The sequence below is a fragment of the Colossoma macropomum genome, unplaced genomic scaffold (assembly GCF_904425465.1).
Source record: "Colossoma macropomum unplaced genomic scaffold, Colossoma_macropomum, whole genome shotgun sequence".
In the NCBI taxonomy this organism is placed as follows: domain Eukaryota; kingdom Metazoa; phylum Chordata; class Actinopteri; order Characiformes; family Serrasalmidae; genus Colossoma; species Colossoma macropomum.
Genome location: NW_023494797.1, coordinates 8,917,312 through 8,935,314, shown reverse-complemented (window position 1 = coordinate 8,935,314; position 18,003 = coordinate 8,917,312). Strand labels below are relative to the sequence as shown.

Below are 18,003 nucleotides of genomic sequence, written 5' to 3'. Positions count from 1 at the left end.
AAAAACATTTTGTATAACTCAATAAATAGCTTACATTCACCTAAACAATGTTAAATAATGTGTAAAAAATGTTTCATGTGCATCTTCAGTCATGTGAATAAAGTAAGTAGATAGTAAATAGGTAAAGGTGATATAATTTAACAAGTGGCATCTAAAACTGACATTTTTGTTAACATTTATATAGTTGAAATATATAGTATATATATAGTTATATATGTGGAAAAAGTAAGAACCCCTACATATATCACTACTTCAAATGTGTCTGGTCTGGTTTGCTGTTTGCTACTGGAGTGTGTGGTATTATCCTAGATTAAAAGAGTTTTCTAAGGCTATCAAAAAGAAGGGTGAAGATGCCTATGAGTCTGGGAAGGGGTTAAGATTTCCAAAATATTGGAAACTAATCATTCGACTTCCTGAAATTATCACCCGGAGAACACTTTAAACCACTGCCAACTTGACCAAGCCAAGCCAGGCCGGCCCAGAAAATGAACCCAAGAGCAGACCATAAGATGCTAAAAGAGGTCTCTACAAACCCCAAAACTTTTTAACACAGGTAACTCCTGCCACTGTTGATGTCAAAGTGCATCCATCTACCATTAAAAAGAGACTGCACAAATTTGACCTACATATGAGGTGCACCATGAGGAAGCTTTTGCTGTCTAAAATGAACATCAGGACAAGACTAAAGTTTGCTAATGAATATCTAGGCAAGGCCTGGGACTTCTGGAACAATGTGCTATGGACAGACAAGTCAAATATAGAGTTGATTGGTCACAGTATCAGAAGCTATGTTTGGTGAAAACCAAGACAGCGTTTGATGAGAAGAACCTCATACCAACTGTAAAGCATGGTGGTGGAAGTGTTACAATTTGAGCCTGCTTTGCTGCCTCAGGGCCTGGCCTACTTGCAATCATAGAAACAACTATGAGTATGAGGCCATCTGTCAAAAAGTTGAAGCTGAAGAAGTGGACCTTCCACCAGGTTAATGATCCCAAACGTGCAAATAAATCCACCAAGGCAAAGCTCAAAAGGAAGAAATTGAGGGTTATGGAAAAAAGTGGACCTTCCAACAGGGTAATGGCCCCAAACATTCCAGTAAGTCGACCAAGGAATATCTCAAAAGGAAGAAATAGAGGATAATGGAACGGCCTAGGCAAAGCTCAGATCTAAATCCCATTGAAATTCTATGGGGGGATTTAAAACAGGCTACACATGCAAGAAATGCCTTAAACATTGCTCGGTGAAAAGAAAAACAGAAAAAAAAAGACATTTCAGTGATTTTTTTTTTAAATAATTAGTTGCAAAGTCAAATTTCCATCGTTTTTGTTCTATTATAAACCATTTATCTATACATACTGATTGACTGAAGATCAAATACTGATCTACATATGCAAAAAAGGAAGCAAAATAAAGGGTGTACATCTTCACATGACTGTATCTGTAACTATATGTAAGAGTGCCACTATATTAAAAAGGTCTTACCTTTACACAGATTTCAGTGTGCTATACTCTCTTGAACTTGAACATTTCTTAAAAATAATTATGCCATACAAAACTGGTTGTATTGGTTCCTAAGGATGGGCGGATTGATGCTTCTGATCCAGATATTTCTTTTTAAGAATCATTCATCAAATTAAAATAAAAACAACACCCTCGCTCATTATGGGGTGCTTTTTAAAAATCACAGGCCCATCTCTTGACAAAAATATAAACGTTCATACTGAAAAGCGGCTAACAAAGGTTGCTAAGCATTGATTTGAGGGCTAAGGAAAACAAGCTAGAATATTCCAAAAAGAGCCAGGAGGAGAATCTTCTGATTTTCATCTACAGCATGTTAGGACACACTCATTCTTTTGTCTTAGTGTGATTGATTGATAGATAAATAAATAAATAAATAAATAGTTCGGTGCCCGTCGGCTCCCACTGTTCACCTGAAAAAAAAATGGCTTAAAGTGCTTTGGCATTACTTGGTATCAAAATGAAAAGAAAATGAGTAAATTGCCCATCCTTGTTACACCCCTCCCTCATTTCCAAATATGCTTCAATAAAATATATACAATCAAAAGTATCTTAGATTACATTTTAATACAAAACACATCAATATTGGAGGAAAAACTGTCAACTCCAGCCGCAAGTAAATTTTCGAAAAGTCATTGGCGCTCTTACAACAAGCCAATCAGCATCGCAGGGAGATGTTTATCTTGACCAATTGCAGTCGACTTTATTGCTAAGTAAGGGGCTTCGTTTCCACAACGACGAGTTACAAACAAATGAAACTGAGTGCTGGTTGTTTGTTGCTCTGTTCATATTCCTGACTGCACTGACCTGCCGAGGGAGTTACCAGCAGTTCGGCGAAGATGGTAAATAATGCTCGAGCAGTGATGTTAATTTACCGATTCGGTTTCCATCTGACTGTGTTTTCCTATAACCGGCAAGCGTTCACAGCAAGCGCGGTGAGGCGGTTAGCCCGCCTGCTAGCACAGCGACATCAATGACAGACTGGCGATGCTAACTTTTTAAACAAAGCTTTTATTTAACTTAACTATAAGCTTTCCGTTCTGTTTCTGTCATATTTAGGTCTGTGTTGTGCAGTCTGCATAAAGGCTTGAGTATCTCCATTTTTCAGTGATGCTAAAATATTGATATTTCACTCTGCTGCACTAAATCCAGTTGAACAGGACAATTTATGCCCTCTTTTTAGTCGAACGAAGAAACGGAAACGAGGCTGAAGTTGGATTGCTTTCGCCAGCTTCTTGTTCGAATTTTTCCGTTCCACCTTAAATGGTGCAGTAGTTGCATTCTAGCGCCTCAGAATGTCCACAACTCAGGCGCCAGTGTGTATCTGCTGCACAATTTAAGGTGGAACGGGAAAATCCAAACAAGAAGGGGCGAATGAGAAGCTGACTTCGGCTTCGTTAGTTGGAAAGTGATTTTTAAGTACTGGCGATATCCACAATATGCTTAGAAAAGCTTATTGTGACATATTGTAAAGTAATTTGTCACGATAACGATAAATATGACCATATTGCCCAGCTAGCTGTATTCAAAACAGGTATTAAAATTAAATGAAAACTGCATCGACGGTATAGTCCCTACGTCCGTCGGATGCTTTTGAAAGTCTTCTATTTGCTGTGGAAACCAAAGACATCTGGGTGCATCTTAGTCGTATTTGTATTGTTTATAGCTCAGTTGCATTGTTTTATAAGATTACTGCTTGGTATAAGCAGAAGCTAATTCAAAATATTACATTTTTAAATAAAATCTGTATTTTTCTGTGCCAAACCCATCTGTATATGATATGAACACAGTTCTGTAGAATAAAAACGTTTTAACACATGAAATATTAAAAAGTCAATCACTACCAAAAACAATCATACCTATTTCCTATAATGAAAGGAACCCAAGCAACTCTTCCTGTTGAGGACAGGGTGTCCACTATAGGGTTTCCATTTTTGTGGTGAGATCATGATCAGTGAATACTTCTGAAACATAATATCTTAAGTGTTATTCAACAGTGGTAGTAGCAACACAATACCACATATTTAGGTTCACAGGTCCTAAATCTCACACTGTTCAGCGTAAAACTAAACATTCTTTGGGGAAAAAGTGTGAACAGTAAGGTGCAGTACAATACTGTATGTACCTAATTAAACTATACATAGCTACCAGGCCAAAACATAACAAGTGGAATGTTTTTCATTCAAACCTGTGGTAACAATGTTTTTGGAAGTAAGCAACGCTCTTGGCAGATTTGGTTTAGCTTGTTCACTCGGATTCTGATATTCAGGCTTCCATGAGCCAGAGACGCAACATGTCACTCAGCCGTCACCAGAGGATGGTCATGGAAGGCCGGAGGCTGGAGCAGCAGCGTGAGGATGAGGCCAGACAGGTCACCAGAGACAAGCAAATGCAAGCCAGTCTGAAGAGTGAGGAGAGGTTTGAGAGGAAAATATATATGCGCAAGATGCAGGATGAAGAGTATGAGAGACAAATAGAAGAAGCTTACATGAAGGTTGGTTATCATTTTTCTCTTCCCCCCTAATAACCACATAATATTACCATGAGATGCTTTTCTTTTTTCCATTGGAAGCTTGAGTCTTTATTTCTACAGGCAGAGCAAGACAGAATATTGAAAGAGAAGCAGCTGGAGCAGGAGGAGAGGATGGCTAAGGAACTGGCCCGCATTACTCATGAGAAAATGCGAGATGAAAAAATTAGGCAGTACATCAAAGAAAACAGGTGTCTGGTCATTTTAGAGCACACAGTAATGCCCATAAATTGTCTGTCAGTGTAGTTTTCAATGTATTAACGGCTAACAAATTTGTAGTGTGGAACTTCGTGAGCTGGAGGCAAAGCTGAAGTCAGCTTACTTAAACAGAGAAAGGGCTGCACAGATAGCTGAGAAAGAGGCCATGAGGTACAAGGCCATGGTGAGTATGAACTTTTGAACTAATTCAGATCTGCTCTATGGAGGGAAAGAAGTTGAAAAAGCCTTCATGCCTTTTGTATTGAGAAATTTGGTTATGGTTAAATTTCAGAAGGAGGAAGCTGATACTGCCCGTAAACTGAAAAGTGAGCAGGAGCAGGCAGCTATAGAGAAGGAGAAACAGGAGCAGAGGCGCTATGAGGAGCTGGTGCGCTATCAGCAGGAGTTGGAACAGCAGCTGGAAGAGAAGGAACAGAAGAGGCAGGAGGCCTATGAGGAGTTCATCAAGGAAAAACTCATGGTGGATGAAATCGTACGGAAGATCTATGAAGAGGATCAGATGTAAGACATAATATTTTATCTTAATTTTTAAAGATTTTCTTGCAGTTGAAATACTAATTTTACACTGACAAATCAAATCTGTTCCTACAGACATACCAGGGACTTTATCAAACAGATTTACTAAAAGAGACGCTAATTACTGACAGTCTGCAGAATTTGGGGGTGTCCAGTTTAACACATTATTTACTAAAGACTTTGAAAGGAGGATTCCATCGGTGTTTCAAAAATCTGTGTAATTCAATCTTTGAAATATGAACAAACTCATTCAGAGTGGTTTCATGTGAAATGGTTCATTGCAGGAAACCTACAGACTTCTTTACAGTGGTGGTGATAGAATCCAGGGGTCACAATGTCTAGCATGCAAATGTAGTCATTTTATTTACTATACAAAACTATAGTAAACCTTTTTATATGTAATGATAAAATAGTGGAAAATCTGAAGATTTTTTTTACCTTACCATGCACTGCGTGTACCTCTCTGCCATTAATGCATTTAAAAGTTTGTTATCTCAAAACTATGATAAAACAATTTCTCAGGCATCAGACAGCACTTTTGTAACCATTTAATGTACAAGCTTTCTATGATGTAGCATTTAGAGGTGTTAAATGCTATGGATGTCTGGTTCCTATCACCACCACTGTGAACAACTTGGCACCGTAAGTTTCTCTAGAAACTGATCAGAATAACTTTTTCAATATCTTAACGATTGAATTATGAAGGTTTTGAAAAATCAGAGGAATTCTCCTTTAATACACATTTTTGTAATTATATTATGCTGGACATTTGTTAAACCCATTTTGCTCACTTTCTTTTTGTATAGAGGCCTGTTCCCATAAGACAGGGGAAGGAAAATCGTCAGAAGAATGCAGTAATGTTTCCCATGCCTGGTCCTGGAGGCACACTGTCTTGCACATTTTAGAGCTTTTGCTGATTTAACAAACTCCCTTCAACTCAGTTAAGGGTTGTTAATGAGCTCCCAAGTATGTTGGGAGCAGGGAAAGCACTGAAATGTGCAGTGTGTTTCCAGGAACAGCTTTGGGAAAAAATGGAATTATAGTATATTGAAATAATTACTCTTTGAATAATCAGGAAAACAGGTTCTTATTTTGTGACATTAACTGATAATTTTGAGAGGTCAGACATAAGACAATATTTGACTTAATGACAGAAATGGGAAAAAGACAATAGGTGACTTGTTTTCCACCTGGTGGAAACAGGCTTCTATGGGTGTCTTCTGAGCAGCAACATCATCAGCCATGTTGGCACCAAAAATAAGACAAGCTTTACACAGGCGTTGAATAGCACATGTAATCAAGTCAGTATTCACTTTCAGCCTTGGTAAGACAGAGTATGTGGTTCATTATAATAACCTTCCCCCAGCATTTTGCACATTGAGAGGGAACATCGCATAAATGCATATGCAAGGAGTTATTTGGTGTAGCAGTTTAATAAAATCAGAAATGTTTATTCTGGAGTCTATCATGGATTTAAACGGGTGTGCTTTGTTTTCAGGGAGCGTCAGCTCCGGTTTGAGAAGATAACAGCCACACAGAGGTACATTGAGGAGTTCAAGAAGCAGCAAGCTGAATGGAGACGCATGGAGCGCAAGAAAATGGAGGAAGAGAACAGAAGAATTCTGGAGTTTGCTAAGTACCAGCAGAGAAAGGAAGAGGACAGGATGGCAAGCGCAAGGAGGAGAGAGAAGGCTAAAGAGAATCTCCAAAAGATGGTACGTGGTGGAAGACCAGTTGTTTCAAACCTTAACTTTTTCATCTGAAGCATAATCTAGAGCTAAATCAGAGCTTTAGAGTTACAGACATGATATGAAGTTTTTTTTTTTTTTATTTAATAAGTTAAAGTTGAAGTTAATACACTTTTAATTAGGCCTGTAACACCATAGATCTGCAACAGATTGGGTTATGAATGACTTCTTTACTTCCCCTTTTTTGGTTTAGCTTAGTGAGAAGATTGAAATGGAACGGCAGCAGCGTGAGGAGATGGAACGTGTCCGGGAGGAGCTCTACCTGGAGGAGCAGGCAGAGGCTGTTAGACAGAAAGAAATTGTGAGAAGTTGTCCTTCTTAACATTGCATTCATAAGGGGCAACCCCACCCAAACAGCTGTGACAAAAATGTTAAAGAAACTTTGTGGAAAGACTTATTTTTCAACAAGCTTTAAACTCACTTTTAGTTGAGTCTGTGTATTTTTCTAAACCAAAACTAGCATGCAGTAATTTCTCATCTTTTTTCTTTAACTTTCTCAGGAGGAAATGGAGCAGAGGATCAGGCAGAGGCTGGAGCTGCAGCAGGCGTTTCAGGAGCAGCTGGCCTTCAAGCAGCTGCGGCAGCAGACTGAGAAGGAGGAAGAAGAGGCGTTCAGGCAGATGATGCTGGCCAAATTTGCAGAAGATGACCGCATTGAGCAGATGAACGCGCAGAAACGGCGAATGAAACAGCAGGAGCACAAGCGTGCTGTGGAAAGGCTGATTGAGGAGAGGAGGCAGCAGTACTTGGCTGACAAGGTGAGGCACAAATTAAGCCAGATTTAGGCTGCTTCATTAGCTTTACTGTGTTGTATTAATATCTGATTGTGTAAGGTTCAAAATGATTACAAACACGCTTGCGTTAGAATGTTTGAAAGGCAGTGTTTGATGTTATAGAGTAAGGCTGGGTGATATGTCAAAAATATAACATCACTTGAAAATATCTTTACAATAATAGATGCATCATAATACTTCTGAAGTAAGTAAAGGAGTTGGAATAGTCAACATACACCAGGAACATAGTAGATCCACATTAAAAAAAAAGAAAAAGGCTGTAAATAAATAATAGGTTAAATGTTATGTTTTATTTGGGGGGGGGTTCCCTTGTTAGCAGCAGATTGCACTGTAATCCAGCACCAGAAGTTTAACAAGTTGTCCCCAGAGTTGTCCCCAGACTATATTTCTAGTTCTATAAGAGATCACATAACCATCTCTGTTCTCCACTAGAGGGCCTGTGTACCTAAGTTTTGATCAGAAGTTGTAATTAGGGCTAGACAATATGGTAAAATTCAATATCACAAATTACTGTGATAAAATACATTACAGTATGTCACAATATACTTTTCTTAGTATACTGTGGATATTGTTACTACTCCCCAACTGCATTTTTGATTGCCTAGAGTCCAGAATTAGCCCTGGTTAATTGGATTTAGTACAGCACAGTGTGTGATATTGAATACAAATCACTAGATTCATAGTTTTTTAAAGTATGTCCTAAACGTGGCACTACTTTGTCTGTTCCAGCTTCACAGATTAAACCAAAAAAATAAAGTCATGCTTGTTATATTTGGTCTAAATCTGTCTTTCTATGATACATGTCAATTTTGTTTTAATAAATGTAACAAACCTTCTACATAGGAGCGTGAGGCAGAAGAGAGAGCAATGGAGCAGGAGAGAGAAGCCCTGCGCCGACAGATCATTGAAGAGGAAAGACAGAAGCTTCTCAAACAACATGCTACAAAACTCCTGGGGTACCTACCAAAGGTAAAGAGACTTCACTATACTTCATAACTATATGTCTGAGTCTGAGCTTAATAGTAAATGTTTGTTTTGATACCAGGTTTATTAATGAGCTGTCAGTAGGCACTGTATGATTTAATGGTTTGTTTTTTATTAGGGCATTTTCAGGGAGGATGACTTGGAGCACTTTGATGAAGATTTCAAAAGCAATTTCAAGAAACGCCAAGCTGATATATTCTCAGAAGAGGGCTGGGGAGAGGATGAACAATAACACACTTCCACTCAGGACCACTAGAGGGCAGATTTTTTTCAGTGGAGTTTATTTTATCTTTCCTGTCCTTTGCATTACATTATCAAAACAAGAGGGTTCACTGCTTTCCATGTTATTCGATGAGTTTAAATGCATTTTGCTAAATGCATTTTAAAAACATTTAAACATGCATATCATGCAGATACAAGACAACATGTAGTTTTTTTCCCTCCTCATTTTACCTATTGAAAAAAGGACAAATATATTACGGCTGTAATACATGGTAGGCTGAGAGACAATGTGAAGTTCTTTGATAATTATTTTGAGCCAATATTTAAATAAAGCTGTGCAATATTTTAAAGTCATATGCAGTACAACCTTAAAATTGGTGCCATTATATAATTTGTGATCACTTTTAAATAATTGATCAGTAGTACAGCAGGTTTAGTTACAAATGTCAGTTCCCAAAAAGTTGAGATAGTATATGAAATGCTAATCAAAACAAAGCTGAGATTAGTAAATTGTTTGAACTGTATTTAAGATATTTGATGTTTCACCTTAACCCTAAAATTATTTATTATATGCTCATTCCAAGTTTGATGCTGAAACATGTTCCAAAAAAGTTAGGACAGGAGCATGTTTACCACTGTGACATTGCCTTTCCTTTTAAGATCACTTAATAATTGTTTGGGGACTGAAGACCTGATTCAGTTTTGAAAGCAGAATGTTCTGCTATTTTTCTGTTTTTTCAGACTTTAGCTGCGCAACTGTAATTCATTGTCATATTTTGTGTTTCATAATGTGCCACACATTTTCAACAGGAACAGGTCTGGACTGCAGATATTTCAGTCTAGCATCTGCACTTTCTGATTATGCAGCCTTGCTGTTGTAACATATGCAGAATGTGGCTTGGTGTCACCGTGTTGAAATAAGTATGGCCTTCACTGATGTTCAGATAGCACATGCCATGCGCACTAATATCTCCCATTCTATAACAGACCCTGGCTTTTTAACTTTACACTAGTAACAATCTAGATGGTCATTTTCGTCTTTGGCCCAGAGAACACAATGTTCATTATTTGCATAAACAATTTAAATGTTGCCTCATCAGACCACAATACACAAACACTGTGCATCAGCCTGTTTCAGATGAACGTGAGCTCAGAGAAATTGGCGGCGTTTCCAGACGTTGGTGACATAGGACTTCCACTGCGCATAGTACAGTCTTAACTTTCATTTGTGGATGCAGTGATAATAGGTGTTTATTGACAGTGGTTTGTCAAAAGTATTCCCAAGTCCATGTGGTGATACCCATCACAGAAGCATGGCAATTTTTAGTGCACTGCCATCTGAGGGTTTGAAGGTGACAGGCATTTAGTTGTGGTTTGCGGTGTCTACAGAGATTTCTCTGGATTAGTCTTTTGACATTTGTGTGCCACAGAGGCTGAAATGTCTAAAATCCTTGCAATTGCAGATTGAGGAATGTTTTTCTTAAACCTTTAGATTATGCGCTGATGCAGTTTTTTGACAAAGTGCTGAACGTCAACCTGTCTTTGTTCATAAAGGACTAGGCCTTTCCTGGATGCTCCTTATACACCCAAACTTTATTGCTTGGCCTGTTTTTTGAACCCCATCCCAACGTTTTTTGGAATGTGTTGCAGGCATCGATTTAAGAATGAGAATGCATCATTGGAAAAAATATTAAATATTTTCTTTGTACAGTTTTCTTTTAAATACAGGTCAAAGTGGATTTACAAATCACTGCCTACTATTTTCATTAATGTTTCACATACTGCCCCAACGTGTTTGGAACTGAGGTTTGTAGATCACTAGGAAGTTTACCAGAAAAAATGCTTTAAAGATGACACTATGACACCAATGTAGTGGCATCTCTGTGTGTTTTTGAATATTTTTAACAATATGGTTTTGTTCTTCTATCATAAAGCGCAAATTCACAATCCTCCAGAAGTGAACTGAGCTGCCCTCCATGATTAGCTCGCCTGTCCAGAGTGCAGCAGCCTGTTGATGGTCATCAGGCAGGTCTTGTAGGCTGCAGAGTCTAATCAAATGTGACTGCTCAAGCACAGCTGAGCCTTTGAGCGTTCTGTCATCTGTCAGTTGTGCCCAGCTGTGCACATCCTGTATGATTTCCACTGAGGGGCTGCATTTTCCTCCCTGAACTGTTGTCTGTGATCATGTTTTCAAACTTTGTCAGGTCCTGCAAGAGTCTCTGCTACTCAAACATAGACTCCACTCAAAAACTGCTTTCCTCACAGCCCTTTGTTTTCTGTTTACTTAGAGGGGAATTCCAGCGGTTTGCGACATTTCTACATAAATGAATCATTAAGCTGGAAACAAAGTCATTCAGAGTGGTTTGATGTGAAATTCATAGTTCTAGAGAAACGTACCGACTTGTTCAGAGCAGTGGTGATACAAACCAGATGTCCAAAGTGCTTTTTGCTTCTAAAAGCTACCTCACAGGAAGGTATTATGAAATGGTTGTGAATATGATATCTGATGTTTAAGACACTTGATGATAGTTTTGAGATAAAGTTTTTATCCTAAACTTTTTATTTTTTTTATTTGTTCATGGTGGAAAGGTATGGTGTTCTAAGGCAAAACTGCATATTATTTGGATTTTTAGCTATTTTCACCATTAGCAACATTTACATTAAAAAAAAAGCGGAAGACGTGTGGGTTCACTGGTGGTTTTGAATAGCAAATGAAATGGCCCTGTGTTATAGGCATCATGACCCCTATTTTCTTCTATTCACCACCACTGTAAAGAAATCCATCAGTAACTTTCTCTACCATACACCTCAGAAGTCATTCATCACTCTGTAGTCAATGTTATGCCCATATTAGGCTCTCTCCAGGTCTAAGCAGTTTTGGAGTGGAGTTTTGAGAATCGCCACAGGTGTACCCTGTAGTAAACAAAATGTATATGTCACATATATCATGTCTGGTACAAGGTTGTTTAACAGTAGAAACAAATCAATGAAATGTGTTGCATGAAAAGAACTGCTGTGCCTTAACACTATTATATATTAACACCAGCAACTCAAACTGTAATCTACTCTTTTCAAAGCAACTTAACCACCACATTTGACGAAAGCTTGTCAGTTTGTGTGGGGTTGATAAGTCTTATAGTGTTAGTTCAATGTGCAGCAGTGTTAGCGTGAATGTACCAGCATTCATATTTGCACTTTTTAATGACTGTAATCCATTAACATTTGGGAGGAACATGTATATATGGAAAAATGTATCAGCTTTGGTACATGTTTATTTACCACTGGATGAGATGGTGATAATTTTCAAAAACTCCATTTAGTTTTATCATAGAGGAAAACTGCTTAGACATGGAGCTCTTTAAATGGACATTGCAACAACTACAGAACTTGCAGTCAGAGGTCTATGCACCATTTCACATTCAGAACAATCTGAATGACTTTGTTTACATTTCAGTGGTTGAATTGTACAGGCATTTGGGGGAAAAAAATCAATGGAATTATCCAGTATATTCTAAATCAGTAAATCATAATCAAATGAACATCACTAAAAACACACACAATTAACATACACATATGATAGTTACAGTTGCAAGAAAAAGTACGTTAACCCTTTGGAATTATCTGGATTTCTGCATTGATTACTAATAAAATGTGGTCAGATCGTTATCTAAGTCACAATTATAGACGAACACAATCTAACTAAACTAGTAACACACAAACAGTTGTACTTTTCAGGTCTTTTATTAAGCACATTGAGTAAATATCCACAGTGCAGGCTAGAAAATTAAGTCAACCCTTACATTTAATAACTTGTTGACCCCCTTTAGCAGCAGTCACCTAAACCAGACGTTTGCTGTAGCTGCAAATAAGATTTGCACCATGTTGAGGAGGAATTTAGGACCATTCCTCCCTGCAATTGTGTTTCAGTTCATCACTATTTCTGGGAAGCCTTGCTCAGCCCTCTTCAGGTCATACCACAGCATCTTGATGGGGTTAAGCTCAGGACTCTGACTTGGCCTTTCCAAAACCAAAATCGTCTTTTTCAAGTATTCTTTAGTTGATTTACTTGTGTGCTTTGGGTCATTGTCTTGTTGCATCACCCAATGTCTCTTAAGCTTGAGGTCATGGACCACTGCCCTTACATTCTTCTGTTTAATGCTTTGATCCACCTTAGAATTCATTGTTCCCTTAATAATTACAAGGTGTCCAGGCCCTAAAGCAGCAAAGCAGTCCCAAACCTTGATGTTCCTTCCACCATGCTTCACAGATGGGATGAGGTTTTGGTGCTGGTGTGCAGTGTCCTTTTTCCTCTTTTGTGCTAAAATTCCACTTTTTTTTTCATCTGTCTATAATATTTTCCCATAAGCATTGTGGAACATCCAGGTGGTCTTGGGCAAACTTGAGACAGGCCACGGTTTTTTTTTGTTGTGTTTTGCGGCTTCATTGCTAGTGTCCTTCCATGCACACCATTCTTGTTCAGTGTTTTTCTAATAGTAGACACATGAGCAAAGTTTATTGTAGTTTGTAGAGTCTTCTATAGGTCTTTTACTGTTACTCACCTCTTTCAGGTTTGCCCCTTGTGCTTTTGGAATGATCTTAACAGGATGCCCACTCCTAGGGAGAGTAGCAGCAGTCTTGAATTTTCTCCATTTGTTGACAGTTTGTCGTGGATTGATGTACACCCAGGTCTTTGTAGCCTTTTCCAGCTTCATGCTTCTCTGTAACTTCTGAGGTCTTCTGAAAGTTGTTTGTGTCGAGGCATGGTTCACACTAACCTGTCTTGAAAAGAACAGATTTGTCAGTAACCAGGCTTTGTATGCTGCCTTCATTTAATGGGCAAAACACCTGTGAAACCCACACTTCCAATCTCATCTGCTTAATTCAAAGCCCTTTTGCCAGTTAGCTCTTGGAGAAATCATTAACAAAATACATTTTTCTAGCCTGCACTGTAGATGTTTATTCAATATGCTTAATAAAAGACATGAAGTACAGCTGCTTTGTGTTATTAATTAGATTGTGTCTGTCTATAATTGTGCCTTAATGATCAGACCACATTTTATTAATAATCAGTGCAGATATCCAGGGTTCACTTACTTTTTCTTGTAACTGCATGTGCTAATATAGCTAAAATAATGCAGAATTTCCATTGACCAAATTTTCCCATGCATCCCAAGCACATTTTTTTTCTGGAATAAACTTTTCATTGCTGTAAGTGTCAGATTAGATCATTGTATACACTGTAATTCCCATCAAACCATGATGACAAAACTTCCCCACTCTCCATTACGTACCACATGCACCAAATTCTGGAATTTTTTTTAAAAGGTTAGCCATGGCTGATGTAAGACATTAATCTTTTATGTATAAAGGCTTTCAGCTTATTTTCAGTTTCTGACCTAAAGTCATCAACAGGAAACCAGGTCATCACTGTGGTAACAAGTTATTGAGGCATTATTTTTAATGATTACATGTGAAAGGTATGCTTCTTGCCGCAAAAAAGAATTGGATGAAAAGCAGGTTTGTAATAATACAGGAAACCACAGTCACAAGGCCTAGAAACTTATGGAAAGCTACGCACAGTGTTGGTATTCTCTTTTAGCAAATTGATAGATACTATCAATTATAAGACAAGGCCGGTATGCAGACAATCCAAATCTGATCGTGTAATTAAAACCAATGCATAAAACGTAAGGAATAATCTTGTCTTTGACAGAGTGAGGAAGTGCTCCTGAGCGCTTCTTGGGCCGTGAAAAGGTCATGTGTTAACCAGCCCTCAGGTGTCTTGGTCAGCCCAGTGCTGTCCGCTCTGTCGTCCGTGCAGGAGATACGGAGATGGCAGCGGAGTGTGTACGCATGCCAGATGCATGCATGTGGAATGCTGACGCAAGAGTTTATGCCCCAGCACACATGGACATAAGCCTCTATAAGCACTAGGGGCCACTGAGAGCTGTTCCAACCAGCCATGAGTTTAAGGTCTTACAATATGATCTGCTGTATGATGATCCAACAACTTCTTGTAGCATGCTTTACGTTTCAAAAGGTCAGAGCGAGAAAGTCGTCAGTGAGGGTGTGAACTCTCGTTAAGAGCTCAGACCGTGCCAAACGTTGACTCAGATTCTATTCAGCTCTGCTCAGTTAAACCATTAATTAGTGTTGACGCTCCATTTCCAAAATGAGCTGTCATCACCTTTTAAAATTTGGTATGGTGATTTTGTACAGATGTTTTTTTTTCCTCCTCTGCTTGATGGCTGACGGCTTCAAAGATGGGAGAAGAACCATCTCTGAAGTGAACCTCACTGCAGAGACTTAATGCGAACTGACATTGCTCTCCATTGCAGACCTTCTTTGGCTCACCTGAGAAGACAAGTAACATTGATACCTGTAGGAATGGCCGAGGGGTAACCAGAGACCTGAGATGTACATCTGAGCTGTTACGCAAGTTTTAATGTGAAATATGTGAAAGCTCGATTCTGTGGTCACTGAATCATTTTTGTATGGATTTGGACATTTTGGCTCATTGTTTGGCTGGAAGATCCAACCATGGCCCAGTTTTAGCTTTTTGGCAGTGGCAGCCAGACCTTCATTTAAAATACCCTGCTTCATGGAGTCCATGTTGCCATGTATCCTAACAAACTTCCAGTGCCTTTGGAGGAAAAACAGCCCCAAAAGATCACAGATCCTCCACCATATTAAATAGTGGAGATGAGGTTATTATAACCATACTTCTTTTTAAACCAAACCCTGTTGCCAAAAGTTGTAACTTTGTCTCATCTGATAACCGAATCTGATTCCAGTCAAAGTTCCAATATAAGTTATGTTTATGTTTGTGGTTAGATGAAAGAAAAGGCTTTTTAAATCATAGTTTTGGAGACTTCATAATTACACTTTTATCTTATTTCATTAGTGGATTCTCTATTGTTCCTCATGCTGATGAATGACTAAGAGAATTTATGTCACTTCATATTTATACCCCAATGAAACAGAAAGTCATGAATAACTGCTTAAGAGTTACTGAACACTAGAATTGACTAAAAGTGAAATATAAATGGCACTGTGCTTCAGCTTTTTTTATTTTTTAAATAAAATTTCTAGGTGAGGTAAATTTCCTTCTATTAATGGCTAGATTTCCCTTATATTTTCAGTGTAGAATTGAGCTAATTATCCACAAAAACATTTTTTGACCATCTTTACTCATCTTTACCAATGGTGCCAATAATTACAGAGTACCTAATAAACTGGCAGTTCTGTGTATATGCATGGTTCAGCTTTGCATGCATCCTATTATGCCTAAGGAACTTCATGCTGCTGAAAATGATTCTGGATTGAGTTACATTGATTAAGTCAGGGTTCAGAGGAACCATAGCAACAGTAAGGTAGATGGACCACACTAGATTAGTGCTAGGCCATGATCAGAAAACAGGCCTTGATGCTCAAATCAAATTAGTTTGTTTGTTTGTTTATCTGTGCTGTTGTAGGACTTCTCCACCATTTAGACCAAGTCAAATTGCTTGGATATTTATTGTATATGGAGGAAAACTGGCCTTGCCGCCTGTCTTCACAAAGACCTTAAATGACTGGTCTAAGCTAAATTGGCTTTATTAACCTATGTTGATGAGGTTCCTGCTGTAAATGCTGGAGCAGATGCTGAAGAACAGGAAACTGCTAATTTGCATCTGCATTCACATTTACATTCACTTTCAGACTACATGTAGGGTAAGGCAGGCTCCGTAGCCATTAGCTATAACTGACCAAGCTGACATGCAGGATATGAGGCATCTGGAAATGTTCTGTGGTTTTATCCATTTCCTATTTGTCTGGCCCCAAGGATGGCAGTAATCACCCCATCACACATCCCTTTGCATTCTTTAATGAGGCAGTACATGACCTGTAATGAAACAATCTTAAAAACAAAGGTCCCAAAGAGGATTTTTGGAACAATCCTATATAAGAACCACTTTTGGTATAGTAAACAATGGATTAATGGATAGTTCTTTAAAGAACCATTTTTGTAAATGAGATCTATGAGAACTTTTTAAAGTTTTAAGAACTTTCACACAAGGCTCCAGTTTTTTTTTTCTCTAGAATTGTATGTTTTATTTTATTTTAGAATTGTATGCAGATTTATGTGTGAAGCTCATTGATGATTCACTGACCTCACTTTAAGTTTTTGTGGATGATGTTGATCAAACAGTACCAGGAACATGCGGAAGTGTCAATCAGTGCCACCACAGGTGGGGTGCGGGGTCGGGAGGGGTCAACCTTTTTTAGGTTTAAGCCTCTGGCCCTCTGAAGGTGTATGCATGGGTCTGACTTGCAATGTACACTCATAAAAATAAAGGTGCTAAAAAGGGTTCATTGGAGGATGCGATAGAAGAACCAATTTTGCTTCCCTAAAGAACCTTTCAATGGATGGTTCTTTGATGAGCTATTTTTATAAATGAGTACAACTGTGAAGAACCTTTTAAAGTTTAAAGAACCTACACATAATGTAAAGTTTCTAAACCAATTAAGTTTTTTTTACCTGGCACCACACATCCAAGCCAAGAACCATAGGAACATTTATTTTTAAGAGCCTAAATATTTGCAATATGTAGAGGTTTTAGTTCTCGTGTGCCGGCGAAACTGGCTGTCCTTCAGTAGGTGGTGGGCCTTTCTCCTGACCCAGCCTAATGAGATGTGTGGTTATGGGGCTCACTACAAAAGACGCTATTTACAGCTGAGGACGGCCACGTAGGTCTTTTAGATCAATGACCAGGCAGTGGGAGGCAGAGACAATAGGCCAATAAAGAGGAGAGGTAGCGTGAGAATGCCTGAATAAAAGATGAGTCATGTGTTTGAGTTGGATTTACATCAGCAACTCATTATATCGCACTTTTGGGTTAATTAATTGCTGGGGGGGGCTCGTAAAAAAGGCTATTGCTCATAACTACCAAATCATTATTAATCCAGTCAGTGTTCATTAATCCAACCCTGCGTCCATACACCGGCTTTTTATTACTTTCCACCTTTCCCACTTTGGAACAACTTACCTGCTCTATGGAGCATGACACAGTCTGATTTTAGTCTTTGGCTAGAGGTTTCCTGTGTCGAGTGATGAGCAAATAGGTCGCCTTCAGCACTACCTAATCAAAGCTCCTAGTTTGTTTGGTTATTAGGAGCTTTGACCATCACCCTTTCAACACGCATTTGTCCTGCGAGGCCACACGTGTTCTGCCATGGAAAAACAAGAGTTGATATGTCTAAAAATATTGTCTTCTGAGGTGAAAAGGGTGTATGCCCAACAAATGCCAAGGTCTGTGTAGGTTTGTGTGGGCCAATAAAAAGCCCCCGCCTCTTAGAGGAGCTGTTCATTTGGCAGTGGTGCTGAATTAGTGCCCCACAGAATGGGGTGGAAATATACCAAAGCCAAGGCACCTCTAATACAGACACCTACTGCATACTGGAAAATGCCAGTCAGTCATCTCAGATTAAA

The 18,003-nt window shown here is 38.6% G+C and overlaps 1 protein-coding gene across 1 annotated transcript; it reads left to right on the top strand.

The window, feature by feature from the left end:
* The first annotated feature begins 2,253 nt into the window (after nucleotides 1–2,253).
* On the top strand, nucleotides 2,254–8,956 carry mns1 (meiosis-specific nuclear structural 1). The gene is made up of 10 exons (XM_036584040.1): nucleotides 2,254–2,360; nucleotides 3,788–4,012; nucleotides 4,112–4,239; nucleotides 4,328–4,430; nucleotides 4,539–4,768; nucleotides 6,282–6,498; nucleotides 6,725–6,832; nucleotides 7,032–7,289; nucleotides 8,169–8,294; nucleotides 8,428–8,956. Exons 1-10 carry the CDS (start codon nucleotides 2,358–2,360, stop codon nucleotides 8,539–8,541), a joined length of 1,512 nt encoding a protein of 503 aa, XP_036439933.1. The 5' UTR covers nucleotides 2,254–2,357; the 3' UTR covers nucleotides 8,542–8,956.
* The last annotated feature ends 9,047 nt before the right edge of the window (nucleotides 8,957–18,003 follow it).